Source organism: Lepus europaeus, chromosome 11, assembly GCF_033115175.1.
Source record: "Lepus europaeus isolate LE1 chromosome 11, mLepTim1.pri, whole genome shotgun sequence".
Taxonomy (NCBI): Eukaryota; Metazoa; Chordata; class Mammalia; order Lagomorpha; family Leporidae; genus Lepus; species Lepus europaeus.
Window position 1 is genome coordinate 85,340,898 of NC_084837.1, and position 23,752 is coordinate 85,364,649.

General features: G+C 39.2%; 1 protein-coding gene across 3 annotated transcripts in view; it reads left to right on the top strand.

The window, feature by feature from the left end:
• The window catches only part of USP3 (ubiquitin specific peptidase 3), a 100,301-nt gene that overhangs the window by 36,785 nt on the left and 39,764 nt on the right, over positions 1-23,752 (top strand). For 2 of the 3 annotated variants that reach the window (XM_062206092.1, XM_062206093.1), the window contains exons 2-3: positions 4,908-4,968; positions 9,076-9,207. In XM_062206092.1, the coding sequence (XP_062062076.1) occupies positions 4,908-4,968; positions 9,076-9,207 (193 nt within the window). The remainder of the gene's footprint in view (positions 1-4,907; positions 4,969-9,075; positions 9,208-23,752) is intronic. The other variant, XM_062206094.1, reaches the window with a different exon arrangement.

Genomic DNA, 23,752 nt, shown 5'->3' on the forward strand with positions numbered 1-23,752 from the left:
CACTGTATTATGGAATTGGGTATCCGAAGCAGTGGCTTGACCCACTGCCGCTGTAATGCCCACCCCTTTTAAAATTTGAAATTGAAAGATTAAAGCAGTTACTGAAACTTTGTGAGATAATTAAGATATTAGAACATTTATAATGCACAGTTCTAACTGCAGTGACAAATACATTCATATACTAATAATAGAAATATAACTTCACAAAGTTATTTGTACTTGTTTGTAGATTTGTAAGTATAAAGGAGGAAAAAAGGAATACATGGTAAGAAACACATTGACAATGTCACTGATTTTGTTGTAGATTTCTTTTTGTTTTATAAAGAAAACAAAATCTTTATATTTAAAGATTATATATTAAATATATTATAAATATAAATATATTAAAAGAACAAAATCTTTATAATTAAATCTATAAATTGTTAAAATTTGGACCTAACTCTACTATGATAGCATAGTCATTTATTTCAGAATAATGTTCAATTTCAAAATTTTTTTCTTCCATATTGGGTTACAACTTTTTTTAATGTTTACTAAGAGAAAAAGATTTGCTACAGAGCAAAATTAAAACGTTCATAGTTTTTTAAAAAATTTTCATTTCATTTTAATTTTTTGATAGGCAGGGTGGACAGTGAGAGAGAGAGAGAAACAGAGAGAAAGGTCTTTCTTTTCCATTGGTTCACCCCCCAATGGCCACTGCGGCCGGCGCACCACGCTGATCCAAAGCCAGGAGCCAGGAGCTTCTCTTGGTCTCCCATGCGGGTACAGGGCCCAAGGACTTGGGCCATCCTCCACTGCACTCCCGGGCCACAGCAGAGAGCTGGACTGAAAGAAGAGCAACTGGGACAGAATCTGGCGCCCTGACCGGGACTAGAACCCGGTGTGCTGGCACCGCAGGCGGAGGATTAGCCTATTGAGCCGCGGCGCCAGCCATACTTTTTCCATACTACAAATCATACCTCAAACCATGAATACCTGTTCAAGTAAACTGCATTCTAATTTACATTTGTTAAGTTTTAATTTTATTAGAGAGAGAGATTGATCTTCCATCTGCTGGTTCACCATCCAAATGGCTGTAACAACATGGGTGGCTCAGGCCAAAGCCAGGAGCTCAAAACTTAATCTAGGTCTCCATGTAGGTGGCAGGGAAACCAAGTACCTGAGCCATCACCCACTTTCTCCCAGGGTATGCATTAGCAGGAAGCTGGAATTGGAAGCAGAGCTGGGACACCAACCGAGGCACTCTGAACTATAAAAATATATATGTATATATATATATATATAAAATATATATATATATATATGTATATATATATATATATATATATATATATATATATATGGTGGTTAGCTTGTAGCAAATATATTTGCTACAAGCTAACCACCACAGAAGGGTGCAAATAAAATGATAAAATGTCTCCCTTACAATAGGCTTACTATTTACCTGCCTAAAATAATTGTTACCAGTTTGATAGGTACTCTTCCATTCCTTTCTGTTACTCTACTTAGATAAACATAAAACAGAACTGCACTCGACTGAGTAAGAAACTCAAATGAATTTCAGGGATGTCCTGGCAGTTAATGTAAACATGTTGAATGCACTAAGGGAAGACAGGGTCTTTTGCCAACAGAGGGGGATTTCCTTGCTCAGAGCTTTTGTTTTCAAAAATAGTAAGATCCCTGTGCTGGCCGGGGAGCAGAAGCCCTTAGGTGGTATATCACTATGCTGTCCTATTTGCCCCTCCTCTCCTCTCTCATACAAATATAGAACAAACATGATAATCAAAGATTCATGAAACTCATTAACAAGGGAACCAGCAGGATGTTAAAATTGGTTCCAAGAGCTTTTGGGAACTGAGTGTATATATATATAGATATTGAAGAAAGCACTGAAATTAAGTTGCTAGACCAGGTATAAAATTGCTTAATATCCACAGGGTACTAAAACCATAACCTTTGGAGTTTATTGCATAGAAATTATCTCTATTGGGGCCGACATTGTGATGTAGCAGGTAAATCTGCCACCTACCACGCCGGCATCCTATATAGACACTGGTTCGAGTCCCAGCTGCTCCACTTCCGATCCAGCTCCCTGCTAATGTGCCTGGGGAAACAGTGGAGATAGCCCAAGTTCTTGGGCCCCTGCACCCATGTGGGTGACCTGAAAATGTTCCTGACTCCTCCTGGCTTCTGCCTGACCCAGCCCTGGTTGTTATGGCCATCTGGGGAGTGAACCAGTGGATGAAAGATCTCTGTCTCTCCTTTCTCTCTGTAACTCTGACTTTCAAATAAATAAATAAATCTTTAAAAAAATTATCTCTATGAAATAAAAATCTTTAAGTTTACTTATAGCTTCATAAACTGGGCCCTGGTCAGTACTGAACAGTGGATCAAACAGTGGTACTCTGAAACGTTGAAGGGATTTACAGTTCTTGATTTGCCTTCTCTCCTGTTTTGTTATCTTTTTCTTAACAGTGAGAAAGACCTGTTGTGGTGTGTGATAATTTGAGAGAGATGGAGGTGAGGACCAGATCTTGGAAGAGCTTCATATAGTGAACTGAGAAATTTAAGCTTTCTTTTCAACAGATGTTTACTGAGCACTTACTAAGTGGCATGTGGTGGATTTATTATGATCTTGAATGTGTGATTGTGCTGTTGTGCCCCCAGGCAGCTGACTAGTGGTTTTCAAGAGGTTATAATTAAGGAGTCGCCTAGGAAGCTGCTTTTCTCAAAATAGGCATGTTCTTTGCTCTTCTACTCCCATGTAGATGTCATTGCCTGAGTAGAATATAGGTGTTTTGAAAAAGCTTTCCAGGTGATTTTTTTATCCCTCCTTCTTTGAAAATCATGGTTATATATACCTTTCTTTTTTTTTCAATTGAATGAACAGCAGGAACATTTTAATCATTATTAATTACATTAATTATATATTTACATTATATTGTAAATTTTGATCATTTAATCTTTTTTTTTTTTTTTTTTTGACAGGCAGAGTGGATAGTGAGAGAGACAGAGAGAAAGGTCTTCCTTTTTGCCGTTGGTTCACCCTCCAATGTTCCGCTGCGGCTGGCGCACCGTGCTGATCCAAAGCCAGGAGCCAGGTGCTTCTCCTGGTCTCCCATGCGGGTGCAGGGCCCAAGGACTTGGGCCATCCTCCACTGCCTTCCCGGGCCATAGCAGAGAGCTGGCCTGGAAGAGGGGCAACCGGGATAGAATCCGGCGCCCCAACCGGGATTAGAACCGGTGTGCTGGCGCTGCAAGGTGGAGGATTAGCCTGTTAAGCCACGGTACCGGCCCATTTAATCATTTTAATCAGTATGTTAGAAGTTTACACACCCTTCTTGCTTGTTTCACCTCTGAAATACTTAAAATAATTTTTTGATTACACCATCAGCAAAATTATTTACAGTTGTCATGTATCTTATGCTACTGAGAATACTTCAGGAAAGTTGGGATTAGTATCCATAATTATTTCACTAGTTTATATCTCTTAATGAACAGAGTTGTTCTTTAAAGTAATATCAGCAAAGACATGATGAAAAGACTAACTTTAAAATACTTTTTTTAAAAGATTTATTTATTTGAAAGTCAGAGTTACACAGAGAGAGAAGAGAGGCAGAGAGAGAGAGAGGTCTTCCATCCTCTGGTTCACTCCCCAATTGGATGCAACAGCTGTAACTGTGCTGATCCAGAGCCAAGAGCCAGGAGCTTCTTCCAGATCTCCCATGCGGGTGCAGGGGCCCAAGCACTTGGACCATCTTCTACTGCTTTCCCAGGCCACAGCAGAGAGCTGGATCAGAAGTGGAGCAGCCAAGTCTCAAACCAGCACCCATATGGGATGCCAGCACTGCAGGTGGAAGCTTTTACCCACTACACCACAGCACCAGCCCCTAAAATACTATTTTTTAAAAGGTTTATTTTGTTTATTTGAAAGTCATAGTTGCAGACAAAGAGAGATCGATTGTCCACTCCCCAAATGGCTGCAACAGTCAGACAGAAGCCAGGAGCCAGTAGCTTTTTCTGGGTCTCCCATGTGGGTGCAGGGGCCCAAGCACTTGGGCCATCCTCCACTGCTTTCTGAAGAACATTAACCTTAGCAGGGAGCTGAATCAGACGTGGAGCAGCCAGGACTCGAACCAGCTACACTACAATGTCTTCCCCCCAAAAATACTTTTAATGGGAAAATAGTGGTAAAAGGGAGTAAGTAATAAAGGAAAAAGTGTTTATATGTTTAACAATGAGCAGACATTGTGGAAATGCGCACATAAATTCTTTTCAGTATAACTTGAATTAGGTAGCTGTATTAGTTAGCTTTTGGTTACTTTAACTTTTAAAATACCTGAGAGAAGTTAACTTACATAGGAAAAGATTTGTTTTCACTCATAGTTTTGGAGGTTCACAGTTCAAGATCCGGCAGCACCATTGGTCTGGCATCTGGGCAGTGGAGGCTGAAGTGTGTAGAGAACAGTCACATGGAGATCAGGAGGCAGGGAGAGCAGCTGGCCCCAACTCAACTTAAAACTAACCCTCTCTGGAAAACTACCTTCTGAGGGCACGTTCAGCAATCTAAAGACCTTCCACTGGGCCTAACTCCCAGACACTGTAATTAGATCAAATCTCCACCCTTAAGCCATTAACCATTAATGTTAATCCATGAACCATTAATGTAAGACTTTGGGGACCAGGTCCCCAACATGTGGGCCTTTGGCTGACACCCAAACTAAGGTGAAGCTGTAATAGCAGCCATTTTGTGTGAATGCATTCACAGTGCAGGGATTTGTGATTTCAGTAGGCCGAAGCAGCCATGGAAATTTTAACTGGATCACAGGATATGTGTTACAGATTAGGGAAAAAATTTGGAAATAACATGATACAATTGGTATATTGTGTATTTTTCTTTTTATTAGTGTGCCGGTCCAACAAAAGTCCCTGGGTCTGTTTGACTTGTTCAAGTGTCCACTGTGGAAGGTAGGTGACACACTTATTACTTCACTACCCTATTTTCTTTTTTTAGTTTGCCTTTAAGATTTATGTCAAAGCTTTATTCACTTGGATTTATTTAGTATCATTGTTAATCATGGTTTGTAATTCTCTATAGAGCTTGTCTCTCTAGTTGACTTACTTTGTTCTGTGATACAGCTGGGAATAACCTGGGGAAAAAGCTTTTATATTGGTACTCAGAAGAATTAGTTTCACCATTAAGACAATCAACAATATTTGATTTGAAAAGATGAAATAATGAAACTTTGGAATGTTAAAACAAGCTTACCTAGTGTTTATTTTAAAATCTTTTTATAAGGTAAAATATAAATACACACAAAAGTAGAGAGTATAATTGAACCCCATGTTCTCATTACTCAACTTCAGAATACCTCAACTTCGTTTTACCTATTACCTACTCCATCCCCTTCACTGATTTTTAAATCAAATCCCAGATATCATTCTTGTGGGGAAGACATATTTATAGATACAAGGCATTTCCTTTGAAAATGACCTCTTTGTGAAGTTCATTATTAATTGCTGTTTAAGATGTACCAGTGTTTCATTGTTCCATTAAAACACTTTGCCTCTGTTGACTTTAGAGCCCTAGTTCCCTCCCATCCCAGTTCAAGACTGAACATTTCCTCCCAGGTCTTGGCTACAAAATGATATTGCTTACATACTTGAGTAATTCTTTCTCTAACACAAACTCAGATATCAGCCTCTGTGTTCCTTTGCTCTGATAGTAGCACATTTATTTCCACTGCTCTTTTAGCTTACAAACTCTACTTCAAATTTACTTTAAAAGTTTAATAGCTTAGCAACAGGGAGATGGGAAGTCACACAGGCGGAAATGTATATTGTGTTTATCTGGAAAATTACCCCTTTGGTATTTTTTAGATTCTCATTGCATGAAGAGAGCATCTTTGTTCAGTTAATTTTCGATTTCTCACATTTTGAGTCCTGTAGTTGAGTATTTTTTCCATGTACACTTGAGCACCGTTCTAAAGTGTTTAGTGCCTATCTTAATTGTGGCTGTTGTGGTTTGAAATCTCTAGGATTTGGGAAACCTGAAAATACTTTGTACAGATAACTTTTTTTAAAAAAAAAAAAAAAGGAAGAAAAGTAGAAGCATTTAAATTCTGCACTTGAAGAGACAGATTCCTCTCCTAGATTTTGAGAGGTGAGAATTACAATACAATCAAACATATGCAATTCTGTTCTCCAGTTGTCTCACAGTGCTCTACAACCTAAATCTTGAAGGTCATATGCCCACAAAAAGACCTGACAGACTCTCAGAAATTGGAGAGATTAATGTTCTCAAAGTAGCAAGCAATAAACTTGTACATAGGTTTTAGAAAAATAAATTGAAAATTCTAAACTCCACAGGTAGAGTGTTTCCAAGCTTAAATTTAGAAATTTGACATAGTTTTGGAGAAATACAATTGATTAAGCAGAAAATTGACAGTAAATGAATTGACTCTCGATTTATGCAACTGATTAGTTTCTTTTTTAAAGATAAATTTCTTATCTTTTTTTTTTTTTAAGATTTATTTACTTATTAAAAGGCAGAGAGAAAGAGGTCTTCTATCCATTGGTTCACTTCCCAAATGGATGCAATGTCTGGAACTGAGCTGATCCAAAGTCAGGAGCTTCTTCCAGGTCTTCTGTGTTGGTGCAGGGGCCTAAGGACTTGGGCCATTTTCCACTGCTTTCCTAGACCATAGCAGAGAGCTGGATCGGAAGTGGAGCAGCCAGGACTCGAACTGGTGCCCATATGGGATGCTGGCACTGCAGGCAGTGACTTTACCTGCTAAGCCACGGTGCTGGCCCCGGTTAATTTCCTTTTATCATGTAATCTTGGGTGTTGATTATCAACTATACTGATTTTTCAATAAGTTTAAAATACTTGTCTATCGAGTATTTTTTCATCTAGGAATTTCAGGAATATATCCTGTTGGTCTTCATGACACGGTCTCATTTATTTTTCAAAATTTTGAGATTGTTTTTAAAAATCTGCGACCTATTTGGTGAAACTTTTCCTGTTGTGCTGTAAGCTAAAAAGGCTACTGCAGTCGTTAAAACCCAAGACTTGATGAGGGAAATGTTCATTTCTATGGTAACTAGTTTATACAAAACTCTCAACATCTGACTAATGTATTTGAGTAATAGCCAAAACATTACTAATCATGTTATCAGTAATCACACTTCTTACCTCGTCCCTGGCATGTAGAGAGGGATCATTTAAACATCCTGTACATTTGGAGAATGGTGTTGTAATTAACTGATTTATAGTTTCATTGTTAGTATTACCTGTTCTTTGATTTTGAAGGTACTTCTCACAAATATTACTATTGTTTTTCATGGTACACTACTCTAAGTAGGAAATGAAAATGATTAGATATAGAACCTTTATGATACCTTAGAGTTTACCTTTTTAATTAAATAGCGAGTATTCCTTGAGCTATACAAAAACATGTTGTCTTGATTATATTTAAATTCTGGATAGATAGTAGTTAGGCATAGATAGGAAAATGCTGATAAAATTACTAACATTCATTTGGCATAAGCCACAGATCATTTAATTTCATCACCAAAGAATGCATGAGACATAAGTACTGTACCATTTTCTGCATTTTATAGATGGAAAACCAGAGGTTAATTAACCAAGCTCGTAGGGCCAGGAAGTGACGAAACCTACTTTTGAATCCAGCAGTTTAGTTTTTGAGCATATGCTCCTAATCATTATTTTACTTTAAAAGTATGTAGTCTACTTGGTAGACAGAGGACCTATGGATACACAAATGTTAACTGTATTTGAAGTACAATGGAAAAAAAATTGAGAAAAGAACATGATCAGATTCTGAGTTGAGATTAATAGGACACATTCAGTTTTCCTGTGTATAGTAGCTGGGCTTGACGTTGGTGCTCCCTGCTTACCACAGCTGTCCTACTCTGCCTGAGATAATTGTTGCTCTTGATGCTTAAGTTAAGGCACCTCATGATGAAAATATCATCTGAACTCTGTGAGGCTGTTAATCTTAGCACTGTTTAACCAACGTTTGTTTTGACCGAGTTTTCAAATTGCCCTGCCTCCTACAAACTGGCTGCTGTCCAGGATTTATAAGGACATTTAATAAGGATGTTCACGGGAGGGGTCAGTGGCAGGGTTATTTATGCCTTTAGTTAACAGTGTAGGTGCATTTGGGTGCGTATCATGTGCATATGAATCCTTATTTTGATTTCATTTTGCTTGCTGTAATAAAGTAATTATTAAATTTAAGTTGGGCTCCAAACACAACAGGTAAGGAAATACACAGGCTTGTTGTATGATATGGTGGGTTCAATCTTTGTATATTTGTTGGAATGTTACACTGTCTCCTTAAGATGTGCAAATATTGCATGTTAATGCAAAATGTTAAAAAATTTTAAATCGAGTTGGAAAGTAATAACAAAAAATTTTATGAACATAATCAGCCTTTGATTATCTTTGTTCAAGTCAAGAAATAACAGTTTTTATAGGCATAAGATGACTTGTGTTTGGTTTCGGTTGTTTCTAAACAAATACAATTCCCTGTGAGTGGAGCCGATTATTCAGGCGTTCAAATAAGAGATTAATGAGAAAGAGATGGAAGATTATTCTGTTTCTCTGCCTCTCATGTTTTATAGTAAACGGGAACCCAAGCAGAGTCTGCGGCCCTGTGGGAAGTGGTTGAGTACTTTACTGCACTTGTCTTAGATAGTAGCCCAAGGTCAGTGTTAGTGGTCTGAGAAAAATTTTATGAAAGAAAACAACTATAGCAAAATCGTCAGCAAAGGAATTTTTAAGTGATAATATCAGTGGCATTGAAACTGAGTTGCATAGATAATGTCTTCCCTTGCCTAATCGGATTCTTGTGTATAGCTAAAAGTTGACTGTGGGAGTGGGTTGCAAAAAAGGGAGCATGTTTTAAATATTCATCTTAATAAATTACTGAATGATTGAATACTTTTATAGTTCTTTCTCATTTTGATTTGATTAGCATTTAATTTTATAATCTATTACTACTTTAATTTCCAAAGCAGTGTTTAAATTTTTATCTGTTTTTTTGTAAGGTATGTGAATGGTCACGCAAAGAAACATTATGAAGATGCACAAATACCCTTAACCAACCATAAGAAGTCAGAAAAGCAAGAAAAAATTCAGCACACAGTGTGTATGGATTGCAGTAGCTACAGTACGTACTGGTAAGTGGGTAATTTCTGGAAATAATTCTTATTCCTATGTGTATACAAGTATTCTCCAGTCTTGCCTGCTCTCCCCCACCCCTCTCCCATCTCTAAGCCAGTTGCTACTGTTGTTAGTTCCTTTTGGTCCTGCTGGGTTTCACAGGGCACTGGAGCTGTGAGGAACGCCTCAGCCGTATTCATTCAGATTTCACTTTGCATTGTTCCTTTCAACTTCTAGGCTTTCTTTTCTCTCTCACCCCCTCCCTGCTCCTTGTCCATACCCATAAGCTTCAGAGAAATGAAAATCAGATTCTTTGTTGCTATTCATTGTAATTTCTTTTTCTTGTATTGTTTTTAATTGAAGAAACCTATGTTCAAAAAAGTTCACAACAAACCCCTTTCCCCACTGTCCAGTTAACATTTTGTCATACAGTGTTACAGATTTTAGCTTCTTTGTGTAAAATAAATTGTTTTAACAGACCGTCTTCTCTCAGTACACTTCTACTCTGATACTGTCTTAGAGGTAAATGTCAAGAATTTGGGTATAGACTTTCTTTCAGGGTATTTTTTAAAGTATCGCCTTTAAAAGAGGTTGAAGGCTCTGCTTGCTCTTTGTAGTAAATGTATCTGTTTCATATACATGAAATCAAGTAGGTATGTGGTTTTGTGACTACTCAGAACCAGGTTGTTGAGGTTACATACGATGTTTAACAATCCATATCCATTTTGTGTTGCAGTCAGTGTATCTTGAAGGTAACTTGGGTGCAAAGCAAATTTCTTTCCTTGACTAGCAGATTGTGAAGAACAATTTTTGTTTTAATAAGTTTACCTTAAAGGAGGATAAGTAAGCCATTTGAAATGCCTCCCTGGGAGGAAGGGGCAGGAGTTTGGCACAGCAGTTAAGATGTTGCTTGGGGTACCCACATTCTGTTTTGAAGTGTGCCTGGATTTGAGTCCCAAGGCCAGCTTATTACTAATTTTGCCCCCTGGGAGACAGCAGGTGGTGATTCAAGGTCTTTGGTCCCTGCCAACCGTGTGGGAGACCTGAATTGAATTCCTTGTTTCTGGCTTTGGCCTGGCCCAGAGCCCTGGCTGTTGCAGGCATTTGGAGAATTAACCAGAGGATGGACTATTTCCATCTGTCTCTGTTTATCTGTTCCTGTCTCTGCATTTCAAATAAATAATAATGTTTAAAAAAAAGCTCTGGAAATTTTTTTCCTGACATATAGCCTTTGACTGTCACATGACAGCAGTACTGGGCAGAGATGGGGATGTAATGTTCAAATCCCACTTCTGATTCATACTTTCTACTAAACAGGTATGCTAATCCTTTTCATATTGTCCTTTAGTTGATAATTTTATTGTAGAAAGATGTCAGCTAAAGAAGGGGAATCAAGGTCCATGATTTTCCAGGTCTTGTACATTTTTACAGATTTAGCATTATTGAGTTTTGGCTATTGAATAAATATCTTAAGGTTTAGTTATTCAGATTACTGCTATGAAGCAACTTAAAATTTCATGGAACATGTATACTATGAAAACTGCATATGAATTTCAGATTTTTTTTGCACCAAAATGAACTTGTAATTCCATTTTCCTCCAATTTTAGAGATCCTGGAGGTGTGGGAGTGCTCAAACTAAAAAGGGACTTAGATGAAGATTTCCATAAAAATTATAATCTTTTCACAGCTTCCATAACAAGAGCTAGTGCTTAGCTTATTGTTACTTGCTATTGTGAGACACTCCTTTCTACCAAAGTTAAACGTTAGCCAGGCTGTTAGAATATTTTCATTAATTTTCTTTCCTTTCCCTCAGGAAACTTCTGTGCTAGAATGACATAGCTACCTAATTACCGAACCATGTGTGTCTGTGTATTTGTTAAGTATTTCTGCTTTAGACAGCAGAAATTAAGATGATTCTTGAAGTATCTATCTCATAATCATTGTCATAGGTCATGTCAAATTATGCAACCCACATTTGGAAAACATTCATTCTTCTTGATTTTCAGTTAGCAATGTGCTTAGATTGCTGATTGGGGAACTTTGGAAATAAGATTACATCTGTGTGATATAGCAAGTTTGTAATTGGTTTTCTTAGTAGCCATAAGTCCGTGAAAAAACAAAACTCTTTGAAGAAATTTAAAAATTATCTTAACAGAGTGGAATATTATTTGTAGCACCCTTTAAAAACACTGCTAGTGTATTTTAATGTTTTTATGGACTGCATTTTAGGGGAATGCATTTATTAACTAGAAATAGGAATTTCCTTTTGTTTCACATTGATATAGTCTGCTAAAGTACATGTCATTTCATGGCCAAATTAGAATTAAATGGAAAATCTTGAACCTCAGGGAGCATATGCCGTGGCAGAGCCTTCCTGGCCAATTGCCAATCTTTTGTGTGAAGTTACACAGAGCTGCAAGTGTATGGATACCCAGAGCTTCTGAAATACAGGAAGGGAGCTGCAGCTGGTTTCATCATCGTCTCATTTGTGTGATTTAGAACAAGATGCTAGAGAATCATTGAGTAGCATTACACCGATGGCCTAAAAGGAATCTATGATAGTTGTGAATTGATGAGACTGTGGTATAAATTAACATTTCTTCATACCTCACCATGATTAAGAAATCAACCAAAAGAGAGTTCTTTCTGTTAGGAGGTGTGTGTATTTTCCAGTGCACTTTAGTAATTGAGCATATGCATTTTCTTTGTACATAAATTTCTTGTGGTAAGAACTGGAATGGTTGTCTTCAGAGGTATAATGCTGTTGTATTCCATGTAAAGCATTTGATTACTGTATCCAGTGCTTGGACTTTACCGAATGTTAAAGTTGCTTCTGCACTGTGCTGTGCTCTAGAGAGGTTGTAATGTGTATGCTGAGGCTTGCAGCTTTCCTGTCTTTATTTTCTCTCCAGGAGTCCCTGTCATGTTTTATTTTTGCTTATCCTTTATGAAGTCATCAACCCCTTTTTCCCAAGCTCCAGTGCAGGTGGATATAATCTCTCCTGAATTTACAGTTCTTGAGATATTTGTAATTTCCTGCTCTGCATTAGTTGTTTTTTTTGTTTTTGTTTTTGTTTTTTTTTACTTTTTTTTTCTTTTTGACAGGCAGAATGGACAGTAGAGGGAGACATAGAGAAAGGTCTTCCTTTTTGCCGTTGGTTCACCCTCCAATGGCCGCCGCGGTAGGCGCGCTATGGCCGGCGCAACGTGCTGATCCGATGGCAGGAGCCAGGTACTTCTCCTGGTCTCCCATGGGGTGCAGGGCCCAAGAACTTGGGCCATCCTCCACTGCACTCCCTGGCCACAGCAGAGAGCTGGCCTGGAAGAGGGGCAACCGGGACAGGATTGGTGCCCCGACTGGGACTAGAACCTGGTGTGCCGGCGCCACAAGGCGGAGGATTAGCCTGTTAAGCCACGGCGCCGGCCTGCATTAGTTATTTGTAAACGTCCCTGGGAACTGTAGAAACCATATCTCAGATCTTTGTATTTTCTCTGGTACTCAGTGTCTGGTGCAGACTAAGCAATATGTGTTTGAAAGACTGAAATTTGTTAACTGTCTTCCAAAAAATGGAGACAGTTATACCACAATATAATATTGTGTCCTCTGACCATCTTGGAGAACTGACAAGCTGTAGAACATTTTTCCTGCAGAATACTTAAACCATGACATAGGTGAGATTTTGTTTCCCTCCCAAGATAGAGGCTGTTGCAAGTAGCTCCCTTCAGTTCTGATGTGAACAGGGCGTTCATGGAGGAAGCATGTACTGTGTTAATCAAATGAAACAATGTAAATAGGTCACTATTTCAAGAGCAGGAATAATTCTGATTTGACACAAACCACTCTTAAGGAGATAAATAGATTAACATGAAACTAAGAGGTAAATGAAGATTTCAATAAAAATGTCCCCCAAGATTTTCACAAGGGCTAGTGTTCAGTTGACTGTTTGTTAAGTAATGCTGCTTTTCTTCCCACCCAGTTTCCCTCCTCTGGCCAAGTGGAACTCTATGTGGTATACATTATTATGCTTGAAAAGGAGCCAAGACTAAATTAGAAACTAATTTCTTATATGGGTAGACATTTGGAGTTAATAGATTTAAAATGCCAAACAATTTTTTGACATTTGACAGCTTTGTCAACATTGATTCATATTAATGATAGCTGAATTTCTGAGAGAGAAGAGTTATGAAAACAGTATTAAAAATAAATTACTGGAATATTTTCTTTCTGACAGGCAATATTTTAAAGAATCTTTTCAAATAGAGAAATACTATTAAAGGTGAATCAGTTCATTTGTCTAGAGAAAGAGGCTTATATTTCAGATTTTAAACCTTATAATGGCAGTTTTACAGTTCAGGTTTACAGAAATAAAGCCCTTATTTATAGGTTTAAATTGAAATTGAGTTTTTTTTTAAAGACTTACTTATTTATTTGAAAGTCAGTTACAGAGAAGCAGAGGCAGAGAGAGAGAAGGTCTTCCATCTGCTGGTTTACTCCCCAAATGGCTATAACGGCCGGGGCTGCACTGATCTGGAGCCAGGAGCCTCTTCAGGATCTCCCATGCTGGTGCAGGGGCCCAAGGGCTTGGGCCACCTTCTGCTGCCTTCCCAGGCACATTAGCAGGGAGCAGGATCAGAAGTGGAGCAGCCAGGACTTGAACTGCCGCCCATATAGGATGCTGGCACTACAGATGGTGGCTTTACCCACTACACCACAGCGCCAGCCCCAATACTGAGTCATTTTTAAGGCAGTTATGAAAACATTTTTAATTAACTTTATAAATTATTTGGATGCAAATTTTCAGTATTGCAAAAAAAAAAAATTAGAAAACAGGCAGAATTATTTATTTTAAAATAGTACTTTGAAGTTTAAAAAGAAATTTTGGCCGGCGCCGTGGCTCAACAGGCTTATCCTCCACCTAGCGGCACCGGCACACTGGGTTCTAGTCCCGGTCGGGGAGCCAGATTCTGTCCTGGTTGCCCCTCTTCCAGGCCAGCTCTCTGCTGTGGCCCGGGAGTGCAGTGGAGGATGGCCCAAGTGCTTGTGCCCTGCACCCCATGGGAGACCAGGAGAAGCACCTGGCTCCTGCCTTTGGATCAGCGCGGATTAGCACGCCCGCCGCGGCGGCCATTGGAGGGTGAACCAACAGCAGAGGAAGACCTTTCTCTCTGTCTCTCTCTCTCTCACTGTCCACTCTGCCTGTCAAAAATTAAAAAAAAAAAAAAAAAATTAAAATTAAAAAAAAAAAAGATTTTCTAACAGAAGTAGTCTAAAAACATAAAGCATTTCCTTAATAAGCTCATACTACTCTGTTTTAACAAAGGATATGGATTTCTCTGCAGGTATACTTCTGATTTTTCATAATTGGCTAATTGGATGGCAATATGTATGTCAGAATTTATTAAGAGAATACACTTGTTTTCTAAAAGAACTTTTCTGTATTTTAACATTTGTGAGTTTGAAATAGATGTAGTGACTATAGTATTGGATTTTTTTTTTCCAATGGTTGCTGTCATTTATAATAAAACCAGAGGTCACAGTGGCCTCTTAGCATCCAAATGTTGTAAGTAAATGAAGTGGACTTTGACACTTAGTGAAGGATCTGCTGTTGTCTATTTTTGAGAGTTTTAGTTTTTTTTTTTTTTTTTTACGTAAAAGAAGTTTTTGTTTGTTTTTTGGTATTACTATTTTTTTATTTTAAAGATTTTGCTTATTTGAGTGTAGAGCCACAGACAGAGAGGAGGAGAGACAGAAAGACCTCTTATCAGCTGGTTTACTCCCCAAATGGCTGTAATGGCCAGAGCTGGGCCAATTAGAAGCCAGGAGCTGCCTCCAGGTCTCCTGCATAGATGCAGGGGCCCAAGCACTTGGGCCATCTTCCACTGCTCTCCTAGGCCATAGCAAAGAGCTGGATCAGAAGAGGAGCAGGTAGGAAACAAACTGGTGCACATATGGGATACCAGGATACCAGCACCAAAGGCAAAGACTTAGCCTCCTAGGCCCCAGTGCTGGCCCCTTGGTATTAATATTGGACATGATTTATGATATAAAAATGGCTTTATAGCCAGGGTATTAAAGGACTTAATTCTTTGCTGTTGCATTAAAGTCAGGTCCATTTTTATAATGATCCCTTTTTGTTTCAGATGAGTGAAGAATGGTTTGGTTTGGGAATGTTTGCTTAGTTGTTCAAGAATATGATGTGGAACATTGTATCTTGGCTAATTTCAGTAGCATTATCAACAGGAATGGAAAAAATTTAGGATTGTAAAACTGTGAAAGAGGTAGAGATTTTTTTTTTCTCTTGAGTGTGTTATATGTTATTCAGTACAGTAGCAATTGAACAATGAAATGTGGTTAGTGTGACTGAGGAATTGCATGCTTTGTTTTATTATGAATTTAAATAGCCACACGTGGCTAGTAGCTACTATTGGAGAATATTAACTTAAACTCCTAAAATTTAATATTAAAGAGTGAGTGTTTGGCTTAGTGATTAAGATGCCACGTGGGATACTTGCATCCTCTTTTGGAGTGCTGGGGTTTGGGTCCTGGTTCTGCTTCCAATTCCAGTTTCCCATTAATGTGCACTGTGGGAGGCAGCAGGTGATGGCTCCTTTGGTCCCTGCAGCTTACATGGGAAACCTGGATGAGTTCCCAGGATCCGGGCTTTGGCTTCACCTAGCTGTGGTGGGTATTTGGGAAGTCATTCAGTAGATGGGAAACCTCTTTTTCTCTGCCCTTGAAATACATAGAAAATAAATTCATGTTAATGTTATGAAACTTAAAACCGTAAGACAGAAATTTGATTAAAAAAACCAACTTCACTAATTAAAATAGTATCAAATAATTATGACTTACATGTAACATAGTAAGATATAGTAAGAAGAAAAATTGTGATTACCAAATGGTTAATTTCACCCAAAGCCTGCCAACACATTTATTGTTGTTGTTTTTTAAATATTTTATTTATTTGAAAGGTAGAATTACAGAGAGATACAGAAAGAGAGCGAGCGAGCTTCCACCCACTGGTTCACTCCCCAAATGGCTGTAGCAGCTGGGGCAGGGCCAGGCTGAAGCCAGGAGCCAGGAGCTTCATCTGCGTCTCCCACATGGGTGCAGGGGTCCAAGTACTTTGGCCATTTTCCGCTGCTTTCCCAGGCTCACCAGCATGGGGTGGATCAGAAGCAGAGCAACCAGTGCTTGAACTGGTGACCACATGGGCTGCTGGCTTAATCTGCTATATCACAATGCTGGTCCCTGTTGTTTTTTTAAAGGTCTGTTTGTTTATTTGAAAGGCAGAGTTAGGGAGGGAGAAACAGAGATCCATCTTCCATCTTCTTGTTCACCCTTCAATGGCCACATTGGCCAGGCTGGAACAGGCCAAAACCAGGAGCTCCATTGAGGTCTCTCATGTAGGGAGCTGGAGGAAGTGGAGCAGCCGGGACATGAACCAGCGTGCATATGGGGTGCTGGTGGCATAGGCAGTGACTCTACTTGCCACGCCACAGTGCCAGCCCCAGCGCCATTTCTAATAAATCAGAAGCACGGCAGAAATGCTTCATATCATCATTTACGTGGTTGTCACTTATTAAACATTGTTTTGGCAATTCAAGCCATTGCACTAAGACAGTAATTTGGTATAAATAGTGGAAACAAAATTTCTGTTTTCAAATTATGATACAATGCCCCAAATACCAAAGGAGTCTTGTAGCAAGTAGTAATTGAAATTGAAAAGAAATTCGGAAAGCGGATGTGTAAAATACGTTTTAAAATAAATAACTTTCTTTTTCTTAGCAGTTGAAAATAGGAAATGACCAAATAAACAATAAAAGCAGTATTCAACAGAATGACAGATTATCAGCTATCCTTAGGAATAAATGCACTAAAGAAAGGTACCTAGCAAAGTTTCTTTAATGACAAAAACTTTATTATTAGCAATCATTGTCTCCTCTTCCTCCAGGTTTTTTTTTTAAGTTATACCCCAGCTTGTGCCACAGTGCTGACCCCTCAGTCCCTCAAATTTTTATCTTCTGAAGTTTTGCTTGTATTTACAAGATGAGAACAACTTCCAAAACATCTGAATAGTAGATTTTACTCAATAAATATTTGTTTGAAAACCTGCTGACAGTTTTCTTTTTTTTAAACTTTTATTTAATAAATATAAATTTCAAAAGTACAACTTTTGGATTACAGTGGTTTTCCCTCCATAACCTCCATCCCACCCGCAACCATCCTATCTCCTACTCCCTCTCCCATCCCATTCTTCATTAAGATTCATTTTTAGTTATCTTTATATACAGAAGATCAACTTAGTATATACTAAGTAAAGATTTCAACAGTTTGCACCCACACAGAAACACAAAGTATAAAGTACTGTTTGAGTACTAGTTATACCGTTAATTTGCATAGTACAACACATTCAGGACAGAGCTCCTATGTGGGGAATAAGTGCACAGTGACTCCTGTTGTTGATTTAACAATTGACACTCTTTATTTATGGGGTCAGTAATCACCCGAGGCTCTTGTCATGAACTGCCAAGGCTATGGAAGCCTCGTGAGTTGGCCAACTCCAATCTTATTTAGACAAGGCCATAGTCAAAATGGAAGTTCCCTCCTCCCTTCAGAGAAAGGCACCACCTCCTTTGATGGCCAGTTCTTTCCTCTGGGATCTCACTCACAGAGATCTTTCATTTAGGTCACTTTTTGCCACAGTGTCTTGGCTTTCCATGCCTGAGAAATTCTCATGGGCTTTTCAGCCAGATCTAAATGCCTTAAGGGCTGATTCTGAGGCCAGAGTGCTGCTTTGGGCATTTGCCATTCTTTGAGTCTGTTGTGTATCCCACCTTGCCATGTTGGATTGTTCTCTCCTTTTTAATTCTATCAATTATTATTAGCAGACATTAGTCTTATTTATGTGATCCCTTTGACTCTTAATCCTATCATTATGATCAATTATGAACTGAAACTGATCACTTTGACTAGTGAGATGGCATTGGTACATGCCACCTTGATGAGATTGAATTGGAATCCCCTGGCACGTTTCTAACTCTACCATTAGGGGTAAGTCCGATTAAGCATGTGCCGAACTATACATCTCCTCCCTCTCTTATTCCCACTCTTATATTTAACAGGGATCACTTTTCAGTTAAATTTAAACACCTAAGAATAATTGTGTGTTAAAGAGTTCAACCAATGGTATTAAGTACAACAAAAATAGTACTAAAAGGAATAAAATAGTAAGTTGTTCCTATTTAAAAATAGGTAATTTAATTTCTAACTCATCCTTTTATTTATTTAAAGATTCATTTATTTTCTTGAAAGGCGAAGTTACAGAGAGGCAGAGAGAGAGAACTTCCATCCACTAGTTCACTCCTCAAGTGGCTGCAATGGCGAGAGCTCAGCTGATCCGAAGCTGGGAGCCAGGAGCTTCTTCCCAGTCTCCCTTGTGAGTGCAGAGGTTCAAGGACTTGGACCATTTTCAGCTGCTTTCCCAGGTGTATTAGCAGGAAGCTGGATCAGAAGTGGAGCAACTGGGACTTGAACCAGCATCCATATGGGATGCTGGCACTGCAGGCTGTAGCCTTAGCTGCTATAGCACAGCACCAGCCTCCTTTTATTTATTTTTTTAAAGATTTATTCATTTATTTGAAAGGCAGAGTCATTGGGGAGAAAGAGCTTCTGTTCACTGGTTCTCTCTCCAAATCAGTGCAACAGCCAGATCTGGGGAAGCCCAAAGCTAGAAGCCAGGAACTCTATGTGGGTCTCCACCTGGGCCATCATATGCTGCCTCCCAAGAGTATCAGCAGAAAGCTGGATTAGAAGCTCAGAGTAGCTGGGACTCCAACCAGGAACTCTGATGTGGGATGTTCTGTGTCCTAAGTGTCAGCTTAACCTGCATTCCAGTGTCTGCTCCAGATGATACTATTTTCATCAAGCGCCTAATCAAGTTAAAAAACTGGGACTGGTGCTGTGGTATAGGAGGTTAAGCCACAGCCTGCAGCGCCAGCATCCCATATGGGCACCGGTTCAAGTCCTGGCTCCTCCACTTCCATCCAGCTTTCTACTGTGGCCTGGGAAAGCAGTGGAGGATGGCCCAAGTGCTTGGGCCCCTGCACCCACGTGGGAGACCAGGAGAAGCTTCTGGCTTCGACCTGGCCCAGCTTTAGTTGTTGGGCCATTTGGGGAATGTACCAGTGGATGGAAGATCTGTGTGTGTGTGTGTGTGTGTTGTCTCTCTGTCTCTCTCTAACTCTGCCTTTCAAATAAATCTTTAAAAAATAAACTTCAAAAGTCAGCACTCACCATCCCTAATATATGTACATGTATTTCACAGCAGAGGAAATAACAAAAGTATATAGAACAAGCCAATAACAAGTAACAGAACTGAACCAGCAGTACAGTCTCCCAACAAAGAAAACCTCAGAACAAGATGGCTTTTTTGCTTGAATTTTATCAAACCTTTAAAGAAGAAGTAACAGCTCTTCTCAAATTATTCTGAAGAACTGAAATGCAGGAAACCCTTCCAAACTCTTCTTATGGGACCAGCAGTAAACTGAAACTGGAACCAGACAAGAACACGACATAGAGAACTATAGACCAATATTCTTGAGGAACGTAGATGTAAAAATTCTCTTTCAAATGGAAGAGAAAAAAGATGAGTTTTGGAGAGATTATATAAAGAAAAATAGGAAGGGTTAGGCATGATTATATACTAGAAATTAGGAATAAAGCAAATCTAAAAATGCATGCATAAGGAAGAAATAATGAAAAACTTGGGAAGTTTTATTTTTGATGTTTATTAGAGAAATAATTTGGGGCTAGCATTGCAGTGCAGTAGCTTAAGCCACTTCTGTCAACATTGACATATCATATCAGAGGGCCAGTTCAAGTCACAGCTATCTGCTTCTGATCCACTCTGCAGCTAATGTTCCTGGGAAGGTGCTGGAAAGTGGCCCAAGTACTTTGGGACCTTGTCACCCATATGGGAGACCAGGATGGAGTCTCTGGCTCCGGGCTCCAACCTCATCTAGACCTTGCTGTTTGAGGTCATTTGGAAGTGAGCAAATGGATGGAAGGCATCTTGCTCGCTCACTTTGCCTTTCAAATAATTTTTAAAAATTGAAACAAACTGTGGTTTTGTTTATTTTCTACATCACTAATTATAGAATAGTGTAAATAACTTATGTTCCTTATGAAAACTTGTCTACTGTATATGTTGTTTGAATGCATGGTAATAAAATCAATTGTATATAACATCACCCTTCATATCCATTAATTTCATATCCATGTGTTCAGTCAACTATGTCTTGAAAATAAGAAAAACAACTGTACATGTACTGAACACGTATAGACTTTATTCCTTGTTTTCTAAAAAATTAGTATGACTATTTATACAGTTTTACATTTATATTGTATTAGATATCATGAGGGAGCTAGAGTTTATTTAAAGTATAAGGAGGGGGTGTACAGGTTTTACACAAATGTTACACTATTTTATAAAAGGGGCTTGAGCATGTAAGCATTTTTGTATCTAAGGATCCTGAAACCAATTCTCCATGAGTATTGAGGGATGACTATATGCTATTTTTAAAAATATTTATTTATTTGAGAGGCAGAGTTACATACAGAGAGAGGAAGAGACATAGAGGTCTTCCATCCGCTGGTTCACTCCCCAAATGGCCGCAGTGGCTGGAACTGAGCTGATCTGAAGCCAAGAGCCAAGAGTTTCTTCTGGGTCTTCCATGCAAGTGCAGGGGCCCAAGTGCTTGGGCCATGTTCCACTGCTTTCTCAGGCCATACCAGAGAGTGGGATCAGAAGAGGAGCAGTCAGGACTAGAACCTGGGCCCTTATGGGATTCTGGCACTGCAGGCAGAGGATTAACCTACTGTGCCACAGTGCCAGCCCCTATGCTATTCTTAACAGCAGTGTTCATATAATGCCATACCATATATTTAATTAGGAGGTTATTAACTGTTGGCTTAAAGAAATTTATAACTTGAAGGTCATATTTGGTAATATGGATTTGAGATGAGCGTTTACATAAAGCCAAGATGATAGTGTTGTGTGATTCAGGTGTTATAAGAAGGATACTATCTCCTTTGTACCTTCGCTTTTCATATCCTGTTTTCTAATCTAGCTTCTCTGTTATGTTGTCTATAATTTTAAATGTAATTTTTCCTTTTAATATTCAACTTAATTTTTCTTGTTTTTTTTCCTACCCAGAATGTACCTGACAAGTAGTCTGTTAGAAGTAGAGCTCATGTTTACTTGACGAGTCATCTAATGTCACTATTTAAAAAAAACTTGATTTAGTATTAAAAACCTTAAAAGGTGATAGTCCCTGACATCTGCTTGGCACATGAAGTCCTGTCGGAGATATGGAATCCTGTACCTCTCTTTAGCGCAGAGTGATCAAGGTCTCTGAATCCTGCCCAGGTTTCTGCTATCATAGGATCTCGGTGCTAGTAATAAATGAACATAAGAAAGAAAGGAGGAGTAGAGCTTTCTGTGATACTGTTTCAGCTACATTTTGGGAAACAGAGCATTTAGCCATATTTTATAACATTTACTTCAAAATGGGAAATGTGTTCCAAGTCTCAAAGGACAAACCTGCAAGCTTTTATGTACTCTTGTACTCCCTATTCTGGTATGAGCTACTTAAGGGAGAAATTAAGAGTAGCTAAATATTTATCCAAGCGTTAAAATAAACATAATTCTAAAAAAAAAACCATAATTCTAATCAAATAGCTTCAATACAATTGTACAAACCAGGAAAGATTGGGGACTTTTAAAAAATATTTATGGGAGACCAGGAGAAGCACCTGGCTCCTGCCATCGGATCAGCGCGGTGCGCCGGCCGCAGCGCGCCTACCGCGGCGGCCATTGGAGGGTGAACCAACGGCAAAAAGGAAGACCTTTCTCTCTCTCTCTCTCTCTCTCTCTCTCTGTCCACTCTGCCTGTCAAAAAAAAAAAAAAAATATTTATTTGGGAGACAAAGACAAAGACTAGAGCTTCCACCTGCCAGTTTACTTCCCAGATGCCCATAATGGCAGGGTCTGGGAGTTGGGAGCTCAGTTCAGGTCTCCCATGTGAGTGACAGCGACGTAAGTACTGGAACCATCACCTGCTGCCTCCTGGGCCCCTGACTGGCACCAGACACTCCGGTTGAAGATGCTGAGTGAGATGCTTGCTGGGAACGTTCTGGCACCAGTGTTCATAGAACACTTCCCGTTTGAAAGCAGCATCTCATCTACAGGTTAACCAGCCAGGTAGTGTTCAAGTTTTCTCTTATTTCCTAACTTTGTCATTCATTTTATTTTGACCTTTGGCCAGGAAGGAAGAAGAAATCAGAAAAGGAATGCAGATAGCTAAAGTTGAGTGTGCTGTGGTTACAACAAAGGAAGGAAACTGACAGTTACAGGTCCTCTACCCCATCCCACGCACTCTTAGAAGCTTTGACTTGTGTTTTCCTTCAATAATAAAGTAACATTTAAAATAATTGTTATAGTACTTACAATACTTAAAATAACCCTTGTACAATATGTTAAATTCAAACAGTACAGAGGTTATACCCTAAAAAATAAGTTACCTGTTTCAGTAACTACAAGAGTGCCTAAAACTAGCTCTGCAGAAATAGGAAATACAAACAGCTTAACCATTAAAAACAAAACAAAACTTAAAAGCTAATGGAGAGCCGGCGCCGTGGCTCAATTAGCTAATCTTCCGCCTGTGGCGCCAGCATACCAGGTTCTAGTCTCGGTCTGGGCGCTGGATTCTGTCCCGGTTGCTCCTCTTCCAGGCCAGCTCTCTGCTGTGGCCCGGGAGTGCAGTGGAGGATGGCCCAAGTGCTTGGGCCCTACACCCCATAGGAGACCAGGAGAAGTACCTGGCTCCTGCCTTCAGATCAGCGTGGTGCACTGGCCACAGTGCGCCGGCTGCGGCAGCCATTGGAGGGTGAACCAATGGCAAAGGAAGACCTTTCTCTCTGTCTCTCTCTCTCACTGTCCACTCTGCCTGTCAAAAAAAAAAAAAAAAAAAATCCAGCCAAAATACAATTGGGTTCTTAAACATCAATAAAGTTATATTACTTCTTTATGATATTGGGTAGTAGTACAGAATTTTGCAACAGATAATGTCAGGTACCCTGGATTAGCAATGTTATGTAATAGATAATGCAGGTTACATCTGTACTTTAAAATTTTCTAGTAAGTTTTAAAAAGCAAGAGGAGGAGCAGGCATTGTGGCACAGCAGGTTAAACCACCATTTGGCATGCCTGCATCCCATATCAGAGTCCTGGCAAATCCATTTCCAATCCACCTTCCTGCTAATGTGCCGGGGAGGCAGCAGATGATGGCCCAGGTACTTGGGTTCTTGCCACCCACTTGGGAGACCCAGATGGAGTTCCTAGTTCCTGTATTTTTTTTTTAAGATTTATTATTTATTTATTGTGAAAGAGTCATAGGGAGAGATGGAGATCCTTCATCTGCTGGTTCACTCCCAAGATGATCACAATGGCTAGCCCTGGGCCAGCTGAAGTCAGGAGCCAGGAGCTTCATCTAGGACT